Source organism: Phyllopteryx taeniolatus, chromosome 20, assembly GCF_024500385.1.
Source record: "Phyllopteryx taeniolatus isolate TA_2022b chromosome 20, UOR_Ptae_1.2, whole genome shotgun sequence".
Lineage (NCBI taxonomy): Eukaryota > Metazoa > Chordata > Actinopteri > Syngnathiformes > Syngnathidae > Phyllopteryx > Phyllopteryx taeniolatus.
The window spans coordinates 9,682,459-9,699,485 of NC_084521.1; the positions used below are offsets into that span (position 1 = coordinate 9,682,459).

Consider the following 17,027-nt stretch of genomic DNA (forward strand, 5'->3'; position numbering starts at 1 on the left):
AGCGGAACGGAAGATGAATGAATGAATGTGATGGGAACGGACAATGGCTGGATGGATGGATTTATGCAGATGCCCTGGAGGCCAGTGGCCAGTTGAAAAGTCGAGAGCCACCTGGTGATTCAAATAAATTTTGATTATGTAGGCTGTTTGCCACGTACTTAGTCACTTTACATTTGCATTAATTAAAGAAATGATAAAGACCGATATTTTATATGTGAGGGCTTATTTTTAAAAAATGGCTTTTATATTGTAAATGGTCGATTGTGCATGTGTGAATAATGGTGTGGAGTTTATGCATCACACAACAGCCTTTGCATCTTAGAGTTAAGAGCAAGTAATGTGAGATAAGGAGCCACTGCAATCAATTGGTGTTTTGGTGCGTCTTATTTATACCTGAAGGTTTGATCAGAGGTTACGTCGGTACAGACGCCCATTCTGCAAACACAAGCTGCCGCCTACTGGTCAAGGCCGTAAAGTGCAGAGAACTCAAATTTAATATTAAATAAAAACACACAAAATGTAAACTGCAGTTTTCCCATGACAGAACAAAATGTTCTTCATTAAGTTTATTAGCATTAATGACCCTAAAATAATATTACCATGGGATATGTCCAACTGAATGTTAAGTTCTCAGACAGTTCAAGGTTTGGTGGAACCCTTTCAATAGAACATTGCAATACAATTAAAGGAGTTTACTGGAAAGGCCCAGCTTAATTGAGTCAAGAGTACTGTACATTACATCCATCCATCCATCCATTTTCCGAGCCGCTTCTCCTCACTAGGGTCGCGGGCGTGCTGGAGCCTATCCCAGCTGTCATCGGGCAGGAGGCGGGGTACACCCTGAACTGGTTGCCAGCCAATCGCAGGGCACATCGAAACAAACAACCATTCGCACTCACAGCCATGCCTACGGGCAATTTAGAGTCTCCAATTAATGCATGTTTTTGGGATGTGGGAGGAAACCGGAGTGCCCGGAGAAAACCCACGCAGGCACGGGGAGAACATGCAAACTCCACACAGGCGGGGCCGGGGATTGAACCCGGGTCCTCAGAACTGTGAGGCTGACGCTCTAACCAGTCGGCCACCGTGCCGCCTGTACATTACAATCAATGTTAATTATAATAAAAGTTGAGAATGTGAATGGTTGTCTATATGTGCCCTGGCCTGTGAATGCCTGCCGAACATTCCGGGGTGCGTATACAATTTCTAATATTTTCTGAAAAACCATAATTTAGATGAGAAAATAAGCAGTTAAAAAAAATGTAAATAAAAAAAACAAAATCCAAACAAGAAATGGTATCAGTCTTCATACTGACGCTCCAATCACAGTGAAAAGTTCTTGCACATTCCTGCAGATGGCGGGGTTAATCAAACTTGGGTCTCTTTGCTGTCAGTTTTGGTTCGTAATGCACGATGAGCTGTATCAAGATGAAGCAGTTAACAATCAAAAAGAGCAGTCCGGCAAGCCAGATGAACAGAAAGGAGTTGTAGCCCTCAAACTCCAGGTAGTAAGCTGGGACCAACCACACAGCCTGATGATGAGAAGATATTAAAAACCCATTTTAGTTACCAACATGCTATACCCGACATGACTGTAACAGTCAGATTAAGCGTGGGTTGATTGGTCATGCCTGGAGTATTGAGGTGCTGCGAGGCAACTGCTACATTTCGCTGCTCACTTGTGAGCTGAGTTCAATAAATCGAGTATATGCGTGTGCTCTAAGACTGAGTTTGTGAGTTTTCGTATGACAAGACTGACTTTAGACGCCTTCCACTTCGGACGCTACAGTAACATTGCATGAACAATGAATGACGGTTAATGTAACTGCAGCAACGCTACTACTTTGCGTAAGCATGTTTACGTCACCCGCAAATACATATCTATGGCACATTGTTAATTACAATACATTATGTACACAGCAACAGTGTACATTCCTTGGAAATTGGTTGTACTACCAGATATCTTAAAAGAGATCTTGGGGACTTAAATGGCAGAAAAAAAAAATAGAGACAGCAGCCACATGGGGAAACATGAACCAGGGAGCGTTGGCGATGACGACGCAACGGATTCCGGAAACCACGATATTCCCCATCCAAATAAAACCCTCCTCTCAAATGCCTGGTACTCTCTAAAGTTGAGTCAAGTCCCGCTACCATGATTCGAGGAAATATGATATTTAATAATCAAGATAGTCACCTGTCCAGCAAACCAGAGGAGCAGCAGTCCCACTCCTTGTTTCAGTGAAAGACTCAAATGAGGGATGACCAGAGGAAGTAAACTCAGGTACCACAGGAAGTACTACAAAATGATAAAAAAAAAAATAAAAAAAAAACAATGTGGGTTTGCAAACATTATGATGTAGTCTTTGCTATGTATAGAACATAGGTGTCAAACTCAAGGCCCGGGGGCCAGATGCGGCGTCACCACATGTTGTTTTCCGGTCACTGATGGTGTAGTGGTACATTCGCCTGACTTTGGTGCGGGCAGCGTGGGTTCAGTTCCCACTCAGTGACGGTGTGACTGTGAGAGTGAATGGTTATCCGTGTCTATATGTGCCCTGCGGCTGACTGGCGACCAGTTCAGGGTGGTGTCTGCCTTTCGTCCCAAGTCAGCTGGGATAGGCTCCAGCGCCCCATGATACTAAACAGGATAAGCGGTGTTGAAAATGGATGGAAGTTATGTTTTCCTTGACTTTGTACTTCAAAACTACATATCCAGCATGTTTTTTTGTGTATACTATATGTAATATGATGAAGCGATTATATATTTGTATAGTTTCAGTCATAAGGCTCTCTAAGAGAAACCATAACTATTGTGTGACCCACCACAAAAATTAGTTTGACACCACTGTTATAGAAAGAAGACATTTGAGAAATATATTGAGCCCTTTTTTTCCCCAAGAGGAATAAATATTGTCATGACTTTTGACTCCTACACCTGTGATGTGCAGACTTTGTTGAAAGTGACAAAGATGGCGGTGTGTAGGAAACAGCAAAAGGCCAGGTCACGGTGAAAAGCCCACGACGTGACCAACAGGAGGATCAACTGTGGAAGGAACGCCACCAGCCCAAGCCACTGGCTCCAGCTGCTGTCTGAAAGACACAATAACTGAGAAATTTCCTCTTCCAAGAAGGCTGTTTAATCATACAAAACATTAGGGATATTTGACTTTCAGGTGACAATAAAGGGTTACCCTAAAATGCACTACAACCTCTACAGGGGATCTTAGTTTGACCTTCTCTAAGCTCTTGAATGCACGTCCAGCTGTTCAATGGTTCAGTACTTTTTGCGCAACTTCCTGTTCTCTAACAAGGAGGAACAGGTGTTTGAATACGTTTCCTGTTTCGATTCAGATTTGGTATTTCAAGTCCTCGTCATTATGCTGTTCACATGTTTACAGAGATAAAGACTGGAATAGTCACAGAAAGCAATAGCAGACATTCATGGAAATAACATCCTGTTGTTAATTTTGCCATCAAGTGGTGCAAAAAGTACTGAAACATTGAACAGTTCTAAATGCCAAAGTTTAAAGAATATGAAATTACTGTAAATTCATTGGTAAAGGTTATGGTGCATTTTAGGTCCTGAAATTTAGATCAATCTCGCTAACTTTCTGTGAGTAGTTTTTTCTTTTTTTAAATAATAATAATAATAATAATAATAATTTTAAAAAAAAAGTCAAACAAATAACAGCAGACTAATAAATACCTGCAGTAAGGTAGAGCATGTAGAAGTATGGAGAGAAGTTATGTCGAATGTCTCTTCTAGTTAGATGATACAAGTAAGTCTCATGAAGGAATGTCCAACCATACCTGCAAACACGTTCGTTAAGATAATAATGCTCATTTTCTGATGTACAGTACTCTGTAGATTCACACTGCAAGATATTGATTAGTGCTTCTAATATTTTGGTTACTTTATCTAGAAGAGAGCAAATTACTACAAATGCCTGTCAGTATGACGCAGTCAAAATGTTAGTGTGAGCGCTACGCAAGTTAATAGAGGGAAGGTTTTGGTTTTCATTGTGCAAAGTTATCAAAACATGTATAGTATATAATTTACAGTAAAAAAGTACTTATATTTCAGTCTACTTTTAAATTTTACTCAATTACATGAGTTGAGTCAGTACGTTATTTTTATTTATTTATTTTTATTACACAGGTATCTGTATCTCTACTTACAGAGTTTGAGTACTTCTGCCCGCTGTGTGTGTTAGACTTAGGAAGTTCCGCTGTGGTTTGTGCACCATGATAAATATGGACAAACGTATGGGGACGTCAGGCCATTATGACCAAATATGGAGTTTTGTAGCTATAAGAGCTTCCACTCTTCTGCAGTGTTTCTGTAAGAATTTCCATACATTTAAGCAGCAGCCAGTTCTGTACAGATCAGTCAAGTTCTTCAGTCACCAAAGACCAAACTCATCTAACCACAACTTTGCAAACTTTGTTTTGGAAAGCAAGAGAAAGCTAGAAGCATGTAATTATCCAAAATGTCTGTGAGATTAATAATTAATCTTATGGGGAACCTTCCCTGATTGATTAACTGATTAATGTGTCCCAATGCATTTTGTCTGAATGTCAATGTATGTACAGTAAATCACTAAAAAAACAGTAGTGAAGAGCTCAATATCTCCATTACATTGGTATCCAAGACAAATGTATGCAAACTCCTGACCACAACTGTGCGTCAATTTGATAGTAGCTCTTACATGTGATAGAAAAGTGCTGTGAGGGCACAAAAAAGACCTCCGGCCACACTTGCGAAATGGAACAACTCCCTGTTGAAGAAACTTCCCAAGAAGCCAACGATGTTCCTCCACATTTTTTGCTCTTCCTCTCTTCTGATCTGTGGTGTGCGAAGAGTCAGAACAATGGGCAGAGCATAGGTGATGGGGTAGATCTTCATATGAACAGACAGGCCGTAGAGCAGCGCTGCCCACGTCATGCGTCGGCCTATGACACAGAAGGTGGAGACTATTACAAAAGGAGCACTGTATATGATGAAAGAGGTGATGCGATTCATCAACTTTAAAACTATCCATCCATTTTCTATAACTTACCCTCTATACAAAGTAGTGTCCCCAGCACCAGAGCGGCCAAGATGGACTCAGCATTCCCTCGGCTGGATACTCCCATCGGCAGGGGGTTGAGGAGCCACAGCGAACAAACCCGCCGTGCCGTCTGATCGTAAAACCCGCCCAAAAAAAGAACTGTTACATGTACAGTACAGTAGAACCTCTAAAGTTGAATAACCACGACGTCGTACAGTTCGAAAATCAACCCAAGTTTTGGGGAAAATATGACTGTTTGCCCCCATCATCAGATCAGTAAATTGCACAAGACGATTAAGGTGTGAACTATGCTTATGAGTTTTACTTTTTCTTCTTGGAACAACACTTTCACAACAGTCGTAAGAATAAAAGAACATATCGGGTCTTTTCATATATCTTGGACGAGTCTGAAACGTATCCCGTGCGATAAACAAGGGTTCACGGGACTCACTTTTGACCATGAAGGTAGCGGTTAACTTCTTTTTACACTGGTACGACAAGCAAGAATATAAAAAAAAAAAAAAAAAAAATCTATTTTATTCTATTCTTAATATTAAGAGTGATTAATTTTACAAAAGTTGAGAATATTAATAGCTATACAGTTAATGTTAAAAGACTACTATGGTCGTGACAGTTTGACCATGAAACAGATTATTTGTAGTTGTATTATTTCCCAATGGATTTTTTTAAATTAAATCCAAATTAATCGGAAGATGACCAACATTCCTGAACTGTGTTTGACCCGAAAGAAAGTTACAATGTACAGGGGTTTCTATCCAGCAGTTAAACTGCCCTGTCCCACCTTGTGTATTCAAAAGACAATCAAAAGATAATGTACTGTAAGTGTTATGTTCATGATCATTTTCCATATGAAAACCACCAGTCAACACACCTCAAAGCCAAGACCCCGTAGGCATAGGATTCTGTAGATCAGCAGTCCGGACAGCACGTCACATAGGATGAAAAGGAGCTTGCCAAACACCACGTGGATATAAATGTTCGGAGTGAGCAGCCATGCCAGTAGAGGTGTGTATCGGTAGGTTGACCTGTTGTACGGGGACTCGCCCTGTGAAAACATTTATGAAATCAGAATGATGATAGCAGTATTTCAAGGTATTAATTTCATTCTAAAATGCTTAAGATTAGATTTTTCAAGCATCAGTGTCCCAGTGTCAGCTGAATATTTATTTTTGGACAACTTTTTACTTTTACTCCCTACCTTTGAAACAAGTTATCTGTATTTTCTATTGCTTACTTTCACAACAGGCCCGTTAATTTTTTCAACCTCTTTGGATGACGACAACATTAAAAAAAAATTAAATAGAAAGAGGTAAGTTCACCTGGGTCTCGAGGTTTTATAATTCATTAAAAAACATGGACAGCAGTGACAGAGCTAATTTCAATTTTGTTGTTTTGTTAGTCAATTGACAACGTCAGCAAAGATATGGGTACATGTTGAAGCCTGAGCCAGTGTTCTGTTTTTTTTGGTGCCAAATTATCAAGCTGGGCATTGGAAATAAATTACAGTAAAAATTTGTTTTCAGCATTTTATTTAACTTTTATTTAAGTCGTTGCGACTTTCGCCTTATATATATATATATATATATATATATATATATAACATCCCCAGCTAAAACTATGACAGCAGCTATAGTTACCTTCGTAGTGAACCTCGCAGCATCCGTGAACACATGATAGTCGATGTCAGTGTACTTGACTACCATCGTTCTGTCGTGGAAATCTCCATAAGCGACCAAAGCAAGACGTATAGCGAAAGAAACCGTGAAGAGAACATGTTTCTCTGTCACTTTGGATATTAGCCTCTCCATCGCTCCTAGAGAGCAGGCACATACTTCCACATTAGCATATGCTCGCTACGTTTTTTTACGTTGTCTAAAAACACCGCTCCTGTTTAAACATATGGCACAGTGTTAATATGCTTTATACGAACCGTTCCAAATGTTGCTGTCACATTTGCCAATTTTGCATGTTCGATAATGGAAAATTTAACAAAAATTCGATTCCGGAAATAACCCGGAATTGACGTTGTTCTTTGTGCTTGGAATCACCACATTCGCTCTTTAGCGCCCTCATTTGTTCAGGAGGAGATAAAAGAAATACAAAAGTCTTTGGTAAAAGTAGAAGTACAGAATAAACTCATAGAAAAGTATTTTTTTTTGTATTTTTATAATTTTGCAATTATATTATATACGTTTTGATAACTTAGTACAACTGGGGGGAAAAACCGCACACAAAATAGTTTTCTTCTCTTATTAACTTGCATGGTGCACATACTGAGAAGGGGGGAAAAAATGCTGAACACACTATCCAAACAAAGTGTTCCCATAACTTTGCGAACACTGTGAACAACTGACTAATAATAATAATAATAATAAAAATCTAAATTACCTCATGATAGCTAAAAAAAAAAAAGATATTACTTATATTAGATGGAGAATTCTCAGAATTCCCAGAAGCTGGTGGGTTTTAGGCTAGCACAAGACACAAAACTATTCACTACTAATTATTCTTGGAGCTGACAACACCAAACAATTCTCTTAAATAGGGCCATGGTTTGGTAATATCTGGCCTTTCCTTATCTGTTGCGTCATCAGCTTTAATCGTCTTTGGTACAATGACGCCAAGAACTTCAATCAATTAGGATCTCAACCATGGCTGAGCTGACCTCTAATAATAATAATGGATTTTATTTATAAACACGATTAACATTGAATGAATAATCTCAAAGTGCTACAGTATAAAAGTCAATATAAAGGCATAGCTACAATAGATATAAAGGCATAGTTACAGTATCTAATAAATAGAAAAAAAGAAAGGCCTAAAAGTAAAAACAAAAAAAATAAGTGTTACGTAGCATGATGATCATCTCGCGCTTATTAGCGTTACTATAAAATATATTAGGTTAGGGACAGTAAGTGTAAGTGCCTCAGGTCTATTCTGTAAACAAACAGATGCTTCTTTTTTTTTGGAACATCAAATTTGCTAACTTATTTGAAATGGCATATGATAAATGTGCACAGAAAAAAATTATAGTGTGGTACAAATGAAACTTCCAGCGGAATCTAAACAGCAATAAGAACTCCCATTGGTCTTTTTGTATAGCATAATAAATAAAAGTGACTTCTGCACTTGTCTGTATCCTTAACTTCCTCTAAAGAAATGATGTTACACTTCCCTAAAAAGAAAAGATTTAATCTGTTGCTGTTTCATTTTAAATGTCATTAATTCATTTACACAAACTATTACAACTGCCCCAAACTATGTCCTTAAACCCAAAGTACATACCAAAGTGATTTTTGCCTTCCCATTTGACCCCGAGCGACGATACGTTGATGTGGTTTCACCATTAAAACTGCTCCCCCTACCTGAGGGCAACTTAACTATGACATCAACTACATTTGAATTCAATTGGAAATGAAACAGTTGATATTTGTGTTTTCAAACACACTTTTATTGCATACATAAAAGAATATTACTGTATGTATAGACAACATAGAACAGTCGACAGTGAGCTGTCGATATTTCTGTTGACTCTGATTCATTATTGTATACTGTGCTTATTGCATACAGTATATTCCTAATTGGTGTTACAACAGGTTACGGATAGGGTGTAAACAGGTGCTGACAATCTACTGTATCTTTATCTCATTATTCTCTTTGGTTACATACAATAAATGGAGTGATGAGGATGACATTTGTTGTCCTAAAGCTGTGTGAAGGTTGAATTTAGAACATGTGCAAAGTATACAGAGAAAAGTACAGTCCTTGAAGGCCTCAGACTAACAGATAAGCATACCCAGGTTGCCATGTACGTGTTCACACAGCAAGTAGCAGTGAGTAATAAATGCAAAGGCATCCCAGAATCACATATAGGAGGCCAAAGATTATAAAAACAAGGGGATTCCTGCAGGGGTGCAGACCAAGTATCATGATAGCAAGCGTAACCTTGCTAGAAATGAGAAACATTGGACTGAAGCACTAAAATGCTCACACAGGGGAGCAATATCGGCCTGCAAAAAGGACAGTCATAGATGGGTTATGTCGAATGAAGAAGATGAAGGGGTGGTCGGCGATGAAGCTGGGTGTTGGTAAAGAACAACGCAACAACATGAGGGAAACAGTGGCTGCGGCAGCCTCGGTTCCCTCCTCGTTCACCTCTACAAAAGCCTTGTGGAAGACTTTTGACAAGACCAAGTCGTTGCCAGGTGACATGCCTTAAAACAGAAGAGAGAGAAAGTTATAACAGATAATATATTCCAATTGTTGTATGCTTGGGTTCAATCCATCATTTCAGGTGGCTTTATTGTCCCCAAAAGACAAATGCAGTGAAAACCTCTCAAGATAGTGCCTCGAAAGTTTCATCCATCCATTTTCTTTTACCGCTTATCCTTAGGGTCGCGGGCTGCTGGAGCCTTCCCAGCTAACTTCGGGCGGGAGGCGGGGTATACCCTGAACTGGTCGCCAGTCAACCGCGGGGCACATATAAACAAACAACCATTTGCACTCACATTCGCACCTACGGGCAATTTCAATTTTGGGAAATTCGAACTACCATCATTCAAGACGACACGCAGGAAACCTTGCAAGAGAATGCATCATAGGAGTAATTAAAGTAGCACGTTTTGTTTTTTATTTTTTTTCTGGAGTGTCAAGTGAAGAAGAACGTGTAAAGAACCTGTCCTGTTAGGCTGCTTGAGCATGCAGTATGGTGAATTTCTATGCCTTTTTATGCTGTGCAATAGGTGAGTTTGATATACTTTGTTATTTGTAACAAGATTGATATTCATTGGAAATGCTGTCGGACAGAAAAAGGTTTGGAAAGTGACAAACGTAGAGAAAATAGAACACAGCAAAAACAACACCTTGTGAGGAAGGGACATAACTACTAGCAAATAGAACAGGACAGGACAAGAGTAGTAAGTCAGCCAGTGCTATGTAGTGGGAGTGGCTAATAGTGGTTAACTTCTTTTTACACGTGTGACAATGCATAATTTGAAAAGTGCATCTCCAATGCAGAATGCTCATTATGCCGATGTAATTTGTCATTTGCATTGTTGGTTTTACATCTGAACAGCGGTTAAACTATCCCTAACACCATGATGTAGAATGTTAAAATGTTACTTGTAAAATTGCCTGTGCAGTTAAAAAATGCACATTATACACGAGAAATTACGGTACATGTTTTAAGTTACGGTAAGGCACCACTAATATGTTTTAAGCGGACTATAAAGGCTGGTTTTACTAAGACCAAATAAATCAGAATTCAAGGCCAGTGTTTGGACCGTGATAATTTTCAGATATATTCCAGGTACAAGTCCTACCAGAAAAATCACTCCTTGTCACGTCGAAGGCATCCACCATTCCCATGCTGATCAATACATTCTTCATGTCATACTTCTCCTCCATCTTGAATCGAGGCAAGCCAACCTGGACCTCCACTTCATCCATCATGTCAGGACGGGTCCACTCCACAAAGTTGTTATAGGTCAGATTCTGCTCTATCTGTGGTGAATGTGAAATCAAATTTAGAAATGCCTGTGTCACTAAGCAAGTATGTACTGTATTTATATGTGGCTTACCTTATTCAGACCAGTTGAACCGTCCTCTATATCATTGGGTAGAAAGATGAGCATGCTGAGATCCTTCCCTTTGTAAGGCATCTCCAAGATCTGCCAACAGATTTATGTTTTTATTTTTTCAACATGACCACAAAGATGGTATGTCTGCTTTGTTTTCAGATGAAAAAGATAATTTGTGACAGATAATTTTATCCTCTCAATACCTGGCAGTTGACTTCAGCGATGAAGGTGAGCGGGAATTTGGCTTTCTGGTGCATCATCTTCACTGGTTTGGTTGCATTCTAAAAATAACAGCAATATCAAATTAATAAAACTAGAAATGCACGATTGGGGTTGACCACATTGTGTACCACCCATGTCTCTGCATCCTCCAATGGTTTATGATACTGTACAGTACCATGAAAATATTGCACTTTCTTCTTACATAGAATTTAAACTGAAAAATATCTTCCCGTCACGATCAAATAATGTTTAAAAAAAAAAAGATAAATACTCAGAATACCTTGTCTTGATTGACACTATCTTTTTTACATTGTTTAGCAATGCTTATTATTGTGGGTGTTCTTCACAGTACTGTAGAACTTCACAGCATCACACTGACAGCTGTTTGTGAGTTTGAGTCACTCATGTAGATAAATGAGGTAACCAAATTAGAAATGCATGCTCAACATGCCTGCTACGGTGCTACCTCACTAACACAGAAGCGATAGTTGTTGTAACCTTGGCCCCCAAATTCACACCATTTCCACTTTCAGTTTGTGAAACTCAAATGCAATTGTGACATAAAGTCTAAAAGTACATAGAGAATACATCCATTCATCCATCCATTTTCTGAGCCGCTTCTCCTCACTAGGGTCGCGGGCGTGCTGGAGCTTATCCCAGCTGTCATCGGGCAGGAGGCGGGGTACACCCTGAACTGGTTGCCAGCCAATCGCAGGGCACAAAGAAACAAACAACCATTCGCACTCACAGTCATGCCTACGGGCAACTTAAGAGTCTCCAATTAATGCATGTTTTTGGGATGTGGGAGGAAACCGGAGTGCCCGGAGAAAACCCACGCAGGCACGGGGAGAACATGCAAACTCCACACAGGCGGGGCCGGGGATTGAACCCGGGTCCTCAGAACTGTGAGGCTGACGCTCTAACCAGTCGTCCACCGTGCCGCCATAGAGAATACAATAACTGAAAACCCAAAATTGAAGAGCAAGAGACAATTTACCATCGTCCAAATGGACTATTATCAATCCATAGTATACGTAGGCTTTCCTCCAGTGGGATACAACTGTTTTTTTTTCTTTGTTCTTATACCACATGCAGTACCATTTTACACAAGTTTGCTGTACCCTCCAATTTCACGCTGAGCTTCAATTCAAATTTAATAGCTTAGCATTTAATTACGTTACGTTACATACATACTATATCCACTATACACCAGGTCCTGAGGCTATTTCCACAAATGAAGCGAATAAGAGCTCCAATTATTATCAATTAGAAGCGAATACAGGACCCACCTTTTTCTAGGTCCACATCTTCAACATTCTGACACCATTGCAATGTTGCGACAAAAATTGTAAGAGATTAATTCAGCAGCTGCTGATTGAATTTTTTCACAAATGACTAATATTACTTGATTATGAATAAATAGGGTAATTAAATATGAGTGCCTTTTTGCTGTATTTACCAATTATTCACTGATGTGTCACCACCCTGGATGTGACAAGTTCAAACAAAGCAAAGTTCCCCTCATCTTTGTTCCATCTGTGAATCATTTGTCAGTCACGTCAGACTAAATCAGCCACATAGGCGTGCCACCGATTGAGCAATGTGAAATTTCAAGTTTGAATCACACACGGCCACTTTGTGCAGTTGTAACTCAGATGAGGGGAGTATTCCGTTCTTTTATGTCCTTGTGTATGAGACAAACTATTTCAAAAGTACTACACTTAACAAAGGGGTGGAGGTATGTATCATGGACAAGAAACCAGAAAGGAAAATAAAAAAAAATTCTAGCTCACAAAGGTTTTGACCAACATTAAAAGTTCTCATTGTTCTTCTGACTGCGGAATGTGTCTCTCCAGTGTTACCTTGTTAAGCCTAAACTGAGCGTCACGTGTAGCGCTCTCGTTGAATTTTTTATTCCAGTTGCCTTTAAAGTAGATGGCATTGACCAACACTAGCCTGATCATGCTGTCCAACACACCCTCGGCCAGGACATCCTTGATTTTGCCTGGTAAGCAACAGAGGCACAATGAGAAACAAGAGTCAGATGAGTGAGTTCAACACTGTTTAGTACTCATATTTAAAAGAGGGGAAATAAAGATTAATCAAGTGTAGAAAATTGTGTATGTATTGTGTGTGTGTGTTAACTCCACCTTGTGTCTCCTTTTCCACCCATTGGTTGATATTGACCCTGGCCGCGTCATGGTTATTGATAAAGTCCACAGTCTCCAGCTCTGCTTTGTAGTGCTTCCTTGTTGCAGCTAGAAAATCCTGAAAACATTAATAAGCAAGTTTTTTTAATCACTGTGACAACCATAAATAAGAATGCCTACCTTATTAGGTACACAAAATCTACAGAGATCCAATACAGGGGCCTCTATCAAGAATACAGCCTTTACAGAGATAATGCACAGTTTTCACGGTGTCAAATAATAAGTCAATAAGTCAAATAACCAAACATGCCTAATAATAATAATTTGGATACACCCATTATATCAAATAGCTATAGCTAGATTGTGTAGTTTTTGTTGTTATTGTTGTTCTTTCAACAATACACCTTCTGTGGGAATGTTTTACCGGCTGTCACTTCTTCATTTATCATTCACTTTTACCCATCCTTGCACAAACAAAACCTGATTTCTTCAACAAGGCGCTGTATGCTGCAACACAAACCTGAACAAACTGGTAAGACTGCTCCCCATACAGTCTATTGGCAACACTGAGGGCATACAGTGCACCTGGATTGTTCAGCTCAGCCAGCACTTTGGCAAAGTTGGCGTGGACATCATCCTGGTCCTGAGTTTTCAGACCCTGTGGACCAACAGGGCAATAGGTTAGAGTGCAATCTAATTGCTAGCATAGTGTTGACTTAACTGAATATCTCTGTACCTATGTTGACCTGCAAACACAATGAAAATCAATAGGCTAGGTTTTTGTGTCGAGCTGGAAAGATACAGTATACGCACATGCAAAGCCACCACCAAATCTTTGCTATTTAATCCCTCATATACATGGTGCAATGTTTGAGGAGGTATTATTTGTGTTAGTTAGAAAAACATTTTGGCACTGTAAATGTAAGATGATTGCTAGATTTAAAGTAGAAATGGGCATTTCACCATAAACCACTATGCAAAAGGTTAAGTATCAATTAATCAATTCATTGTTACTTTATTTGATTATTTTGAATGGAATGGGAGACACTCCTCTGAATGTTCTGAACTCCTGTTTCTATGTCAGTGTTAAAGAGCGGAAGAATGCTGCACAGAGGAGTAGGCATAGCACTGGTGTGCATGAATATAGCTCAACTTCCTATAACTGTTCATCTTGTGTTGTGACTGAATCAGTAGCACCTCTGCTATTTACATGATTAATCAATTATTCTTTCAGCACAACCAACAAGATTCTTAGCAAGCAATTAATTGGTTACCATGCCCATCCCTTATATAAAGCATAAAAGAAAACCTATAATTTTTTTGTGTACGGTGCATTAAACTTTTGAAATAATTGTCTTATTATCACAATGTAGTTTTGAGCAGCCACAACAGGAAGAAACCATAAAAGAAAAAGATTGCACCTCATTCCTCAACATTATGCCACACCATCAGGTGTGGAGCACTTTACGAGCCAAAGTTTCAGCATAAACCAATTTAAGCTGCTGCTTTACAAAATACAGAACTAGCACCAGTGTTTCCCTAAGGATTCACCCTGCTTCAACCAACACCACCCAGGCCAGCAGTTAGTAAAATGTTATACATGCTTCCAATATTCTAGTTGCTATATATGTTACCACCTTCTGCAGAAACAGTGGCAGAGTGGACTGGACCTGTTGATGCATTTGCATTTGCATAGGCTGGGGCTGGGGCTGAGGCTCAGGCTCAGTGAAACGGAGAACCTGGGGGGTGCAAGTGGTATTGTTCATTGAGTTAGACATCAAGATTTGTGCAGGATATGGCAACCTGATGCTTCCGGAGATAAGCACAAGTTGTGAAATTCCTCCAGGCAAGCTTGTTATCCTTAGATGAGGAACCTTGAAAAGATTTTACACCCCTAAACACAAGGATTATTGATACCAGAGCACTTGTGTCGTACAACCTTCTGCATCATAAACATACACAACTCTGTAAAATAACCCGGATAACCACTCGTCCAACATGCTGCCTGTACCTGTATGATGAAAATAAAAGTTGACTCTACGCTTGCTAATATTCAGTTTCAGAAAGATGGAGCTGAACAGTTTTCAAGCTCAATGCAAAGCTCATGATTATGTTTATTTAGACAGGCTGACACATGACATTCTATGTCGATGAACAGACAAATGCTGTCCAAAGGAGTTGTGCCACAGCAGAGGTATTCATAGATGTACCTGTAACTTTTCAGAGCTGACTAAGTGTTCCGAATTTTTAATGATTACTGTCCCCATCCCTGGTCCACACAACTGCAACTACGATTATACACACATTTCTAAATGGAAGGCGTCAGGTCTCTGTGTACCAAATGTTTTGGCTGCTGAGCATCTGTTTATTAGAGACTGAGCGACTTTCAAAACGTTCATTGGCACAAACTCCTTGCCCTCTGCCCTTGCACTTTAGCTGCTGTCAGCAACTTAACATCGGGCTGAATGCCAAATGTTACGCTGACTTCTCTTTCACCACCACACAATTTGCAGTCATGCACACACACGCACACACGCGCGCACACACACACACACACACACACAATACATCCAGCAGCTCTAACCTATCTGGGTGTGGCTTTACTTTGGCAATCCTTTTGTAAAATTGCACTTGGTGTTTGCAGAATCATGTTTCACCCACATTCCAACTACTTCTACTGAATAGATCAGTTTGTTGCTTTAAGGTCAGGGCCATGCTGCTGTAGACACACTGCCAATATTGAAAAGTGAACTCAGGAAATGAGTGACTTTTTGATAATAAAACGTGACAAATATTTGTTTTCAAATATAGCCATGGTATACTATCCTTTAACATCCATATCGATCAAGTGGACCAATGCGAGAATATATTGCAGTTATTAATTTCAAGTGAAATACTGTCAAAAGACACTTTTTTTAATGAATTTTTCTTTTTTTATTTCTGTAAAATATTGTAATGACTACTGTACTTTAAGCACTTCACACACAACTTACACAACTGTTGTGGGATCCTATCGTAACACAAAGAGAGAACAAGACAAAGTAATTAATCATAAATTACAGTGTGTGCATGTGTGTGTGCGCTCGCATCCGCTACCTTTGACATTTGTGCAGCTGTGTTGCCCCCCGACCCCAGCATCACCATGGCAAGGGCGGAGGAGATGCTAAAGGGGGAGAAGAAGACATTTGCAGCTTTGTCATTATCACTCAATCTTTTCAGCAAATCCAGGCAGAAGTTGGTGTTGGCCGTGGATACGGTGGTAGATGATGCCATTGTGTCTGAAACAAACACACAAGAAAATAAACCATAATGAAATCTTTTTTGTCATACAGTTGCAATTTTTCCCTGTTAAACACTCCAGACTTTAGATGTTCACCCGAGATAAACTTACTTAGCACTCACTATATCATTTCATCACTAGCAGATTGCAGCTCCGGAAAGAGAGAGAGAGATAGAGAGAGGGAAAAAAGCGACCACTGCAAGATTTTAACAATTAAATAATATAAAAATGGGAGGACTTCAAACCTAAGGTTGGACTTTGGGGCCAATGCTTCTGGCTGTGTTTGTGTCCTAATCATAGAGACCTTTACAGAAAAAGACATTCAAACTTGCATCTCAAAGATTTGTTGGCATGACCACTTTGCAGCCTCATTTATTTTTTTCTTCCAGAGCTGTAAACCTGCACATTAAACAGGATCTTATTTTGTTGCCATATGTTGAAAATCAACCATGTCCAAACTTCGCGGATGAAATTTAATCGACTGCATTTAAATAATTAGTAGATCGCTCGCTGTCTATAAAGTGCAAATTGTTTCAGAAGTGAATGGATTACTTACTGACAGGCGCGTTTCCTCAAGCAGTCAGTAAACGGAGGCTGTCAAATGTGGTTTGCCTTTTTGTTTTTTGACACGCCCAGCGACGTCGTCGGTAAAGAGCTTCCGCGTTTGGTGACGTCATTCGACGGAAGCCGAAAGGAAACAACGAACGGTTAGAAATATAAG

At 39.5% G+C, this 17,027-nt stretch overlaps 2 protein-coding genes across 3 annotated transcripts; both read right to left on the reverse strand.

The window, feature by feature from the left end:
* Positions 1 to 525: 525 nt before the first annotated feature.
* Positions 526 to 7,118, reverse strand: pigm (phosphatidylinositol glycan anchor biosynthesis, class M). Its single transcript, XM_061758629.1, has 8 exons — positions 6,713 to 7,118; positions 5,947 to 6,120; positions 5,064 to 5,184; positions 4,713 to 4,956; positions 3,710 to 3,813; positions 2,939 to 3,093; positions 2,198 to 2,299; positions 526 to 1,532 (listed from the first exon to the last, which is right to left on the reverse strand). Exons 1-8 carry the CDS (start codon positions 6,881 to 6,883, stop codon positions 1,365 to 1,367), a joined length of 1,239 nt encoding a protein of 412 aa, XP_061614613.1. The 5' UTR covers positions 6,884 to 7,118; the 3' UTR covers positions 526 to 1,364.
* A 1,380-nt stretch (positions 7,119 to 8,498) lies between these two features.
* Positions 8,499 to 17,012, reverse strand: LOC133469876 (leukocyte elastase inhibitor-like). 2 transcript variants are annotated; one of them, XM_061757428.1, is made up of 10 exons: positions 16,863 to 17,012; positions 16,123 to 16,304; positions 14,664 to 14,765; positions 13,547 to 13,684; positions 13,027 to 13,144; positions 12,739 to 12,881; positions 10,858 to 10,935; positions 10,655 to 10,744; positions 10,397 to 10,577; positions 8,499 to 9,289 (listed from the first exon to the last, which is right to left on the reverse strand). In XM_061757428.1, the coding sequence occupies exons 2-10, from the start codon at positions 16,297 to 16,299 to the stop codon at positions 9,063 to 9,065; spliced, it is 1,254 nt and encodes a 417-aa protein (XP_061613412.1). In that variant the 5' UTR covers positions 16,300 to 16,304; positions 16,863 to 17,012; the 3' UTR covers positions 8,499 to 9,062. The 2 variants fall into 2 exon arrangements, with proteins under 2 accessions (XP_061613412.1, XP_061613413.1); XM_061757429.1 differs by lacking the exon at positions 14,664 to 14,765.
* Between the last annotated feature and the right edge of the window lie 15 nt (positions 17,013 to 17,027).

Coding starts and splice junctions, on each gene's coding strand:
- pigm (XM_061758629.1), bottom strand. CDS start 6,883: ATGGAGAGGCTAATATCCAAAGTGACAGAGAAACATGTTCTCTTCACG. Junction 5,185..5,946: donor TACGGGGTCTTGGCTTTGAG/GTGTGTTGACTG, acceptor TTTTACGATCAG/ACGGCACGGCGGGTTTGTTC. Junction 3,094..3,709: donor CATGCTCTACCTTACTGCAG/GTATTTATTAGT, acceptor TGTGTCTTTCAG/ACAGCAGCTGGAGCCAGTGG.
- LOC133469876 (XM_061757428.1), bottom strand. CDS start 16,299: ATGGCATCATCTACCACCGTATCCACGGCCAACACCAACTTCTGCCTG. Junction 13,685..14,663: donor TGCCACTGTTTCTGCAGAAG/GTGGTAACATAT, acceptor GTTGGTCCACAG/GGTCTGAAAACTCAGGACCA. Junction 10,936..12,738: donor CTCAGTTTAGGCTTAACAAG/GTAACACTGGAG, acceptor TGTTATTTTTAG/AATGCAACCAAACCAGTGAA.